Source organism: Meleagris gallopavo, chromosome 4, assembly GCF_000146605.3.
Source record: "Meleagris gallopavo isolate NT-WF06-2002-E0010 breed Aviagen turkey brand Nicholas breeding stock chromosome 4, Turkey_5.1, whole genome shotgun sequence".
Classification (NCBI taxonomy): domain Eukaryota; kingdom Metazoa; phylum Chordata; class Aves; order Galliformes; family Phasianidae; genus Meleagris; species Meleagris gallopavo.
Genome location: NC_015014.2, coordinates 64,237,396 through 64,248,745, shown reverse-complemented (window position 1 = coordinate 64,248,745; position 11,350 = coordinate 64,237,396). Strand labels below are relative to the sequence as shown.

The following is an 11,350-nucleotide window of genomic DNA, read 5'->3' as shown; positions in this document are numbered from 1 at the left end:
AGAGCTGATACAAAAGGAAGAAAGTGCAAATTGGCTACCAACAGCAGCAGGATGCAGGATGTACACCTCTAAGCACCTGAAAACTGAGATGCTGGATGGCCTCCAAATAAGTGTCCTGGGACAAAAACTCCTCATTCATTAACGTGGAGATTTAAACCTGCATGGTATCAATTTAACAGCACAGGACCTAATGTGGTCAATCCAAGTTTCGAGAAGCAGATGCCCAGAAGAGGTTTTGAGGTCTGATGGTAGCCCAGGTGTTTTGGGCAGTGTTCCCAACATGTGACCTGCATCTGATGAGATGGGGGATTCTGGGCCACCCCTAGCTGGTCCCACATCGATCTGGGGCTGTGCTGTGAAGCTTTTGGCTCCCTAACAGCCTCCAGCCTCTGCACAGACTCAGAGTTCACTTATCATCCAACAAGGTTTTCTTTCCTGTTGCCTTTTGCTGGAGTTCTCCGAAGAGCTGACTCCCAAATCCACAAGCAACCACAAGCAGGGAGGTTTTGTTACTCCTTATTTTTCATCGAGGCAGGCGAGACAAACACTTTTCAGCAGATATTTCTGTGCTCGTTTCCTCCTGTCTCTGTCCCTTCTTGCCTTCACCTCAGTTTACCTCTTCACCTCCTTCCTTGATGAGGTTGGCTGAGGTTGCAGGAAAGCGAGGTTGTCAGATAAGCCTGTCTCCATCCAGCCATGGGATTTTCCTCCTCCAGGCAGTCCCAGGAATGGAGCTGCAGATGAGGCAGAACACGGACTGAATGAGTTGGACTCTATGATCCCTATGGGTCCTTTTCAACTTGGGATATTCTATGATGACCGCACCAAGCTGTGGGTTTGCTCTCTCACCATGGCCAACTACACCGAAGGTTGATGCAAAGAGGAGAGAGGCAGTGAGAGAGAACACAGCGGGGCACAAATGGGTGCTCAGGTTGGATATTAAGAAAAGCTGTGGTGCAGCCCTGGCACAGGCAAGCAACAAGGTAAAGGATGTCCGTCTATGGAGGTTTCCAAGACTTGGTCACATAAAGCCCTAGCTATCCTGCTCTAGTGACAGTCCTGCTTTAAGCAGGGATCTCATTGTACTGGAGAAGGCAAGAGAACCAGTATTGCAAGGTCCAAATGTGTTAAGCAGACCCCATGAAGCAATGGTGATGGTGACAGCCCAACCTGACATGGTGCTTTTACAGGAAAAGCAAAGCAATGAGCCACTGTGTGGAGATGTTAAATCCCAGTTCCAGAAGTGCAGCATCCCAAAGACATCAAACTGAGAAACACCATCCTCTTATTTTAAGAGATGCTTATGAGGACTTCACATTGAGGTTCCACCTGAACCTGCCATTGGATTGGAACCTCCTTCCAGAAGGGAGTCCCCTAAATCCTTTCCTCCTGCACTGTTCTCCTGGGTCCTTCCTGTGTTTCTCTGGTGTGCAGTGTCACCCAACCCATGGAGATGCCCCATGGAAGCTGAGCCCCTGGGAGCTCCATGCTGAGATTTCTCAGTTAGCTGGTTTTTAATTAGAATGTGTCGTGTTGATTTGGTATCACTTTAATTTCCATCGTGCCGTGTGGTCAAACGTCTTGCATATCCCAGTGCCAAGGCTGGGAGTTACGTGGGGAATCTAATCTCCTAATGTGGTTAGGGCCAGAAAAAAAAACCCACTAATATAATCATCGTATTGCAAAGGATGATAAATACCATGATAGAAAATATGCAATTTGAGCAGGCAAAAAAATTCCCCGTGGAAAGCTAATGCAATCCCCTCTGCCCTGATGAAGTGCCTATTATCTTTGCTCTGCCCTCCAAATCTTAATTCCTGCTCAGGATTACTTCCCCCATATTTGCAGACATAGATGCGATCAATGAGAGCAAAATGCACATTCCTTGAAGATGGCTACTCAACACTTGGGCTTAATCATGCTTGTTTATGCAGGAAACCAATTAAAATAGCCACAGAATTAGGCAAATATTGGCTTTAGCCTCCAGCATGCCAATGTGATATGGAATATGGGACTCAGTGGGGTGGTTTTCCCAGGGCAGACCATACAAACAGGCAGCAAACCTTCTCCAGGTGCCCAAAGGGATGCTGAATTACACCATTTGGGATTTTTTTCTGGAAGAGGTGAAGGCAAAGGCAGTGCCTTTGCAGCAGTAACACAGCCACGTAAGCACAGGCACTTATTTAAACAGTTATATGCTGTATTGTTTAATGGAAGTTACAATAGGATAAATGTACAGTCGAAGTCAACATGCTAATTTCTAACGCAATTTAACCTGTAAACCATGCAGTCCATTTTTCAATCAGTCAGTTTTTCTTTGTTTGTAATCAGTAGCTCTGCTAGTGAGTTTTAAGGAAAAAAAAAGTTCCCTTTAAAGTTAAACCTAATTTACTAATTTTTCCCCTTATTGTGCAACAACTTGTGCAAAAAAAGCTGTCTTCACCACATCATTAGTTTACAAAATCACACTCCTCCCCCTCAAAAAGGCAACAACACAAGCAGCCAGTAGGCACTGAGGGATGGGGACTGGAGTTGGGATACAGGTGGGGTTGGCGATAGGAATTGGGATGGGAATGGGAACTGGGATGGAGATGGGGATTGGGGTTGGGATTGGGATGGAGATTGGTTGGGAGATTGGGATGGTGGTGGGGGTTGGAGTTGGGATAGTGGTGGTGGGGACTGTTGTTGGGATGAGGATGGGGATTGGGATGGTGATGGGGATTGCTGTTGAGATTGGGATGGTGATGGGAGTTGGGATCACAATGGGGATTGGGGTTGGGATTGGGATGACGATGGGGATTGTTTTTGGGGTTGGGATGGTGATGGGGATTGGGAAGGTGATGGGGATTGGGATGGCGATGGGGTATGAGAATGCGATTGAGATAGCAGCGGGGATTGGGGTTGGGATTGTAATGGAGATTGGAATAGAGATGGAGGAGGGTTCCCTTTATGATTTGCTCTGCAGCTTGGTGCCTTAGAGGTGCCCCAAAAAACTATTCCAAGGAGGTTTTAAGGAAAAAAAGATAAGTGGACGTTTCTCAGGAAGGCAAGCTTTGTTTTTCTTTGTTTTTCTTCTTTTTTTCTTTTTCTTTTTAATCCAATGGTGCTGAATTGTTTGCCAAGCTACGGGGAGAAGGAGGTTCACCCACTCCTCACTACAGCCATTGCTTTAAAACCTAAGGAATGACCAACGTATGTACATGGATGTGTTAATAGCAGCATTATTTGTTCTGGGGATTGCAAAGTGATGGTTACAGCAGTGGGTTCAGCCCCTTCCTCCCCCCAGATCACGAATTTATAGCAACAACCTTTCCCTCATAAGCAATACCATCCGTATCAGAGGATACCAGTCATTAGTAAGCGATTTAGAGGGGACTTTAAACGTCTTCCAGGGATTTTGAAGCAGTCTGTTTAAAAGATTAATTTTATTTTGAAGGGATGGACGTGTATCTCTTGGAACAAAAAGTTAATTAGGACCAGAGCACCAAAATTCCATTTTTCATGGCCGTGATGTGACTTGTGGTTAGGTGCTTGACCTCCCAAATCAGAAACTTCCTGAATCTGATGGGGCTGGGCTGAGCTTTCCCAGCAGTACATCCCAGTTGCCAGCCCCGCTCCTTAGAGCAGAGCTCACCCTGAGCCACAGCCAGTCTGGGATACTTAATGCAATGCAGGAGCTTCTCCTTGGGGATAAAAAAAACCCAGATTCCAAGCCAGGAGCCAGCTGCTTTCCCCAGCTCATGGGGGTGATGATGCCTGGTCCTGCTCCCTTCTCCCTGCTGGAGGAAAATCCTCAGTGTGCAAAAGGCACCTCCTCATCCAGCAGCGACGTCAGTGGCTGAGAAATGCTATTAGAAATTGGGTTTGACAGTCTATCCTCCCACTAATAAAAACTGGAAACACCAAAGTGCTCTATTTGTCATGCTTGCTGATGCTCTGTTATGCCGTTGCCAGCATCCGTAGCAGCGTGATTCTGAAGTGTTTTAAAGTGCTTGTGACTGGATGGCCCTTCACTGAGTGCCTCGTGCACTGAAACCTCCCTCCTCCTCCTACTGTTTTTGCTTCAATCTTTGAGCTCTGCTGCTCAAAGGATGCTCAAAGCAGATGGTCCCACCTGCTTCTGCCACCACTTGTCCCTTGTCACCTGTCCCTACCTGGAGGGTCCCCTTGGCTGGATCACATCATATGGTCCCTTGCTGGCCACACAACTGTCATCCATCTCCTTCTTTTTTTTTTCATCCTTCTTCTATGTATTTCAAAGAAAGTACCCTTCAATCCTCTCAAAGAAAGGAGCCATAAAGCCAAATTCCAGCTCTTCGCTGGTATTAATGGAAATAATGCACTAGTTGTGGTGGCTGGAGGTTGTGGTGATGGGACAAAGTCCCACGAGCTCATCACTAGCAATGTGCCTATTTCAGGGTTCACATACCCTTCCCAAAAGGAAATCAAAGGAGTACTGCCGAGGAACAAAAAAGGAAGGCGACACACCATTGGTTCGTGCATCCAGAGCTGGAGTGTGAATGGAGCCAAAAATACAAAGCCAGAAGTGCTCGTGGGCAGAAAGCAAAGAGCCCAAATGCTCCCTTCTGCAGCCTCAGCTGGGTGACACACGGACAAATCCTGCCCCTGTGCAGCTCAGGACCCACCAGGGCTTCAGAACCACCCAGCAGCTTTCACAAGTGGTACTGAGAGCCAATGGCCCCACGCATTTGAAGGGCCCTGCCATTCACAATGAGGGTTTCAATTCCCTTCAACACAGCGTCAGGGTTTGGTAGTGGGGGAAGCGGCTGGATAAGTTTTCACCTGCGGTAAGGAGAGTCAAAAGGGGAATGAAAAGATAAGGGCAAAAGTCCCTTCTCTCTGTAACCTGAAGCCCGGGATTGACATCCTGTTGATAGCGTGACGTGGTCCTCAAAGACTGCCTTGATTTTGGCAGATGATGCACGGGTGGCACCGGTGCATAGAGCAGAGCAGAGCTCTGTCATTCAGAGCCAGGCTGCTGGTGCACAATGCTACTCCAGGGGGAAGCTCCTGCACCCCACGTTTGGGGGACGTCCCCATGTTGGGGGGATGTGCTGGAGGTGCAGGGACATGGCAGCAGGAAGGGAGGATGGGAAAGCAGAGCTGCAAACCAGCACGGAAAGGAAAAGCAAAGCAGAGTGTTTCCTAGCACCCAGCCCAAACTGGCCCCATAAGGCACCCCAACCTCTCCTATGCAACGAGGCAGCTCTTGAAGCCCTTTTATACCCAGTGCAGGGCCACAAGACACCACCAGGTCCAGAAGAAAAGCTTGGGGTGCGTCAGCTCTGAGCAGTGCCACCACACACACCAAAGGGTCACAGCTCCCAGGAGCCACCCACAACCCAGGGTGGGAATCAGTCCTTATGGGAAAAGGGGAGAGAGGCTGAGAAATCACTGCTTCTCCTCCTACACAAACCCAACATGCGTGCTGGCAAGGCAAGCTAAGGAGCGACCCTCCTGAATGCGTGCTCCTTCGAGCAGAGCCAATGAGAAGAACCTGAAACCACAGCTCCTCCCTATGCTTCTTGTGATCCCTTGTTCTGCAGCTGAATAACTTAACAAAAGGAAGTCAAACCAATTCTTTGAATTTGGCTTAACCAAAAAAAAAAAAACTTTAAAAAAAAAAACCAACCCACCCACACGCACACAAAAAACACCCAACCAACCCATCGTCTGGGTGTGAACTTCTCGCTCAGGCTTCAGGTTTTCCCGTTGCTTTGCAAACCCCTGAAAATAGGAGTTCAGAATGGTGACTGCTGACACCACCTCCTCTCCACCAGCAGCATGCCACCTACCTGCCCCGGGATTATTTAACAATGTTTTGTCATAACAGTGGGTTTCATCCATACTATACAGGCGAATACAAAAATACATCTGTTCTCTTTGAACAAGGATCCCAAGTCCAGGCGTGGGGAAGGCTGTGGGTCCCTCATGAGTGATGGCTGTTGATGAGGCCGCGGAGCTGCTTGGCCACTGTGTCTATCAGCTTCTGCTTGTCCCGCTCGTTCTTCCGAAACTGGGCAAAAACGTTGTTCTTCCGGCTCGTGTCCCTCATCCTGAGCAGAGAACAGAGGTTACAGTACATGCAGCGACGCTATGGGTGCACCAAGAGAAGCTCGTGGCTGGTAGAGCAAAGAGGAGATGGTCTGTAGATCTGTAGACCTGTAGATCTACAGACCATCACCTTGGGTCTAGCCCCAAGCTTTTTCCACCCCATGGGCCAACCCCAGCTCGTGTCACCTGCCTCAAAGCCAAGGCACTGCACCAATCCTGAGCCCCTAACACCTCTCATCCTCCCCTTCATAAAATCATAGAACGGTTTGAGTTGGAGGGGACCCTTAAAGGCCATCTGGTCCAACTCCCTTCCAATGAATGGGGGCACCTACAGCTCCACCAGATGCTCAGAGCTCCATCCAGAATGTCCTTACATGTTCCAATGTCCTTACGTGTTAAATAAGTACTGTAATATTAGGAAGGTCAGGAAATTAAAAAATTAGCACAAAATCCACAGCGTTAATGATTCTTTTTGACATGGTGCATTGCATGCGGCCAAGAGATGCAACTTTTGGGGCAGCCGTAAAGTTTCAGACTCGTGGACTTAACTTTACAGGATGTTCAAGGAAAGAATCCAACATTAATTCCTCCAGTTTACAAACCTCAGGGAGATTTGCATTTCCTTCAATTGCATCGGTCTCCATGAGGTCCTCAAGCTCAGGACCAACAAGGCACAGTGCTGGGACAGGACCAAAATAACACAGAATGATAAGGGTTGGAAGGGACCTCAGGGGATCATCAAGTCCAACCCCCAACACCGGGGCAGCTCCATTCCTCTCTGGCATGCAAAGCTTGGCATTCATGCACGTTTGCATTCGCAGATGCATTTTGGGGGGCCAACATCTCATTGCATGGCTCAAGCAGGGTGTGTGCTGGGGAGTGGAACCACCCCATAAGGGTCAACATCAGCAGAGCCTAAAGGCATTGGGCTCCAAGCACCCAGCCTGCTGGGCACTGCTCTCCAAAATACCCTAATTTGTAACTGGTTTTCCTGGTAAATCAGATCTGGCAGAGGCAGATGGCTTTGGATGAGCCACATCAGCCTGTGTTTTTGGCTCTGGGTACTTCAATGAAGCATAGAGTGACTGGGACACAGAGATGATGGGCCCTGGAAACACAGCACTTTATCAGATGGAGGGTTTTGTGTTATCAGAGCACGAAACAAACCTCTTCAAGCTCATTTAACCTATTAAAAAAATATATCTATGATTTTCCATGCTTCAGTCTTCATAAAAAGGAGCCAAAGGGAATCTGAAATGTTCCAAAAACCATCCAGCTTGGAACTGAAAACATGATAACAACCTCATCCCAAAGGCTAATTTGCTATAGTTATAAGTGCCCAAAGGCACAGGATTATAACCCAGCTGCTTTCCCATCAGAAACCAGATAGCTTGGAGCAATTTTATTCAGCAAAATAAGCTGTTGTTTTTTTTTTCCTTCTTTTCTCTTTATGTATTTTTTTTTAAACTGAAGCAGGTTGCCAGCTGCTCCCCTGCAAGAACCAGACAGAAAGAGGGGATTTTTGAGTCACACAGATTACAGGTGCTGTGGCATTGGGAATTTTGGCAACCACCACCCTGCTGCAGGACATCACCCCTCCCTCAAACACCTTCCCGTAGAGCTGAGAGCTCCATCTCACAGGCTGTGCAGGGACATCAGATGTGATGGAAGCAAACCTGCACCTTGAGAAACCTCCACCTGTGGCCACCCCACGGGGCAAAAAAGCACTGAGTTTCTTCTGCCCAGTGATATCCATGAGTAAGGAAGGCATGGCATCCTCTGCCTTAGCAGCCCCGAAATCTCACAGAAGATGCTCAGGTGCAGATTTATTTCCATGAGATGTTTCTCAAGACCTGCATGCTTTATGCAAGGAAATCTTGGGGTGTACTGAGTGATTGGGAAGGAGTTGCAAGGAGAAAGCTGTGGGGTGGAGGTGACCAAGCACTGCTGGCAATGCACTGACCCCATCCCAAATGGGATGAGACAGGAGCTGCTGGTCTCTCCCATGTGGATTTGGAGGCACCATGCTGCTACCAGCCCCACTTCCCTGATGAGGAACATGCCTGTAGAACACAAAGTCCTGCACCAACTACGGGTGCGTGCTTCCCCACTGTGTGCAATGGGCATTTCCCACCTACACCCAACTGTCACTCAAGGTGAGAGGGATCTTTTCTATAGAGAAAAGCGTTACAAAACTGCTGGGTGCCAACCAGCTGCTTAGTGTTGCTGTCAGGGAGCAGGGCTGGGACACAGCATGTTTACTCAGGGCTCATGCTGCTCGTAGAGCAAGAGCAAGCCTGTGCCCGTGTGTGCCTGTAAGGATGGAGCAGGGTCCAAGGGTTTCTCCAAAGGGTGACAGTGTCAGCATGAGGGACTCCCAGCAAGTGGTTGGGTTTGGAGGGCAGCTTGGAGGCACGAGGCTATGGATAGCCTCCAAGCCTTAAAAAGAGCCAGGCTTATCGTAGACTTATAGGATTATAGGATGGTGAAAGTTGGAAGGGATCTCAAAGATCATCTGGTTCCAAATTCCTGCCATAGGCAGGGTTGCCAACCTCCAGATCAGGCTGCCCATCCAACCTGACCTTCAACACCTCAAGGGATGGGGCATTCACAACCTCTGTGGGCAATGTGCTCCAGTGCCTCACCACCCCATCATGGGGGTCAACACTGGAGTTCCATGTGCCAGCCCCATTCTTTTTCAGGCCTTGGGCTACAAGAGCTGGACGCCGTGGTTCTAGATAGAGCTATGCATCCCAACACCAAGAACAGGTTGGAAATAGAGGCAGATCTTTAGGGGATCCACACTATTGTGCCTGCAGAGCCTCAGGACAGCTGAGGCTGCTTGTGTAATGCGGTCCCTCTGTGCTGGCCCAGGAATTAAAAGTAAGAGGAAGGGAAGGAGAGAGCTCAATGCTGTCCCCACCCCTGTCAACAAACACCGCCTTAAATAGAGCCAAGCTTTGTTTAAATTAATCTATAAGAGAAAAAAAAAAAAAAAGCGAGGCAGTAAAAGCTCCTCTTTTAGTTCTAATTAGTGCATTTGAGACGATAGAGTTACCAGAGGGAACTGTTTCAAAGGCAGCTTGCATTTAGATCATTTAGTGCTCCATTTAAATCAAACAATAAAGTCACTGCAAGGTGAGGGTAAAAGCCCAAGCAAGCAGCATACTTACACTCGTGATATCCTATGGGAGATGTGTGATTAGGAAAAGAGATAATCATGAGAACAAGTTACACAACCCGGCTGCTTCGTGTCCAAACGTTCAGCTTTCTTTTTTTTTTCCACTTTATGGATAGCTCTGAATATACTGCACACTTTTGCACCATGGATGGAGGGCTGCAAATGTACTGCAGATGACGCAATGTATTGCACGATGCACATATAAAATATGGCTGTAGTGTATAAAAGCGTTTTGCACTGACACAGTGCTTCACTGCAGACCCAGGGTGAAGACTGACAGCCTTTGGATGCTGTGGGTTGATGTGAAATGAGCCAGGGAAGGGAGGAGATGCTGTTGAGTGGACTGCAGACATCACAGACCCACATCCAAAGCCTCAAGGCACACCCAGTTTATGCTTCTAAAGGCTTAACCCCAACACCAAACTGGGCATCTTCTACTCTACGTGCAACAGAAGCGAGAGGTACTCTGAAAAACAACTCAAATTCTACCCAAGGATCTGATTTCACATTAAACCAAACCAAAACCCAACCACCAGCTCGCTCATCCTGCCCACTCCTCCATGCCAGACCCAGCCATGGAGTGACCATAGAATGAGGAAATCGGGAATTACTCTTTTGGGCTTGTTACTTTGCTGGTGAGGTGTGATGGAAGCAAAGGGGGCAGAGCAGGGCTGATCCTCCTGGTGAGGATGAGTGACTTGATAGCACTTGTCTCTGACAGCAGGTACATGCTGGAGGGGTTACCAGGGCAGTGAACCCCACTATTTGGGACTGAAGCCAACATGCTGCTTCCATGCCCGAGTTCATCATGTGGGCTTGGATTTTCCAAGTCTGGAATTATTAACTGTGATCTGCTCAGAGCGTGGACTGGGCTCAGAGGACTGCCAAACCCTCTTTGTGCTCCAGGGTGCATCTCACCTCTCCACAGAGGACACATGGAGATGACCATTGGGGTCAGCTGCTCCTCAGCACAGCTCCAGGGTTGGCTTGCACATTACCTCCTGGAGCAAGTGCAGGCTTCAGTGAAACTGAGATTCTCCCTTAGCAGAGAATGTGGGTCCTGTCCTCTCTAAGAGCCTTGGAGCCACCTAAAGATATTCTTTCTGTCCCATAGCTGGGATTTTACTGTATGATCCTCCTGATGGAACCAGAAAACAGAGCTATAAGTGCCTGCAGGCTGGCCATTTTCATATGATTTTGGGGGCTAGCTTGAGATGCTAGTGGAAGTCTGTCATAGAACGAGGAAAACTCTGCTTAAGAATAAGCAAAAATAAAAGTCCTTAACCAAATCAATGCTTCTTGATAAAAAAAATGGAGCTTAGTGGGATAAAGAAGAATTCACTGCTCTGAAACCTTCATCTGGGGCTGAAAAGTGTCAGGGTGCCCCTTGCTGCACTCACTTCTCCAGCAAGACGAGGGCTGTGGTGGGGTTCACCCGGAGGTACTTGCAGGTGGGTTGCCCATAGTCAGCCAGGTACGTCGACCAGTCCCACTGGATGAACAGATCCAGGAGCTGCAGGGAAGAAAAACAAACAAAAATGAGGTGGTGAGCAAGCAGGTGGCTTATCTGAGTCATGGCAAAGGTCCCGAGCAGGTGGTGTTAATCAGAAAAGTCGTGTTTTGCAGTCTTAAACTCCTTTTGCCATATTGCATGCCTGATGTGCTACCCTACTGGAGGGTATGAAGACTGAGGAACCACAAGAAACTTGTTGGCAGAACCTGAGAAGAGATGCAGTGCTTCACCTCAGTGGGATTTGTGATTTCCAAGGCAGCAGACCTAAAGGAGAGCTCCCACATACCCCACACCGCAGTGGGCTCCCTTCTCTCCTGACCCATGACCACTTCCCATCCAACATGGCTGGGGATGCTGAGCCTTGTGGGAAGGCACCAGCACATCTGGTGGTGTCATGGTGGTGGGGATGGGTTGGTGATTGGATAGATGATCTTAGAGGTGTTTTCCAACTTGAAGATAGAATCGAAGAATAGAATAATAGAACTACCAGGGTTAGAAACAGCCTCCAAGATCATCCAGTCCAACCCACCACCAACACAACCCCACTAAACCATGTCCCTTAGTATACCAGAGGTGGTACT

The 11,350-nt window shown here is 48.3% G+C and overlaps 1 protein-coding gene across 1 annotated transcript; it reads right to left on the bottom strand.

Annotated features, from left to right (window-relative positions):
• Window positions 1–2,179: 2,179 nt before the first annotated feature.
• On the bottom strand, window positions 2,180–10,906 carry LOC109367445 (exocyst complex component 6B-like). The gene is made up of 2 exons (XM_019615028.2): window positions 10,657–10,906; window positions 2,180–6,077 (listed from the first exon to the last, which is right to left on the bottom strand). The coding sequence occupies exons 1-2, from the start codon at window positions 10,830–10,832 to the stop codon at window positions 5,951–5,953; spliced, it is 303 nt and encodes a 100-aa protein (XP_019470573.1). The 5' UTR covers window positions 10,833–10,906; the 3' UTR covers window positions 2,180–5,950.
• Window positions 10,907–11,350: the final 444 nt, after the last annotated feature.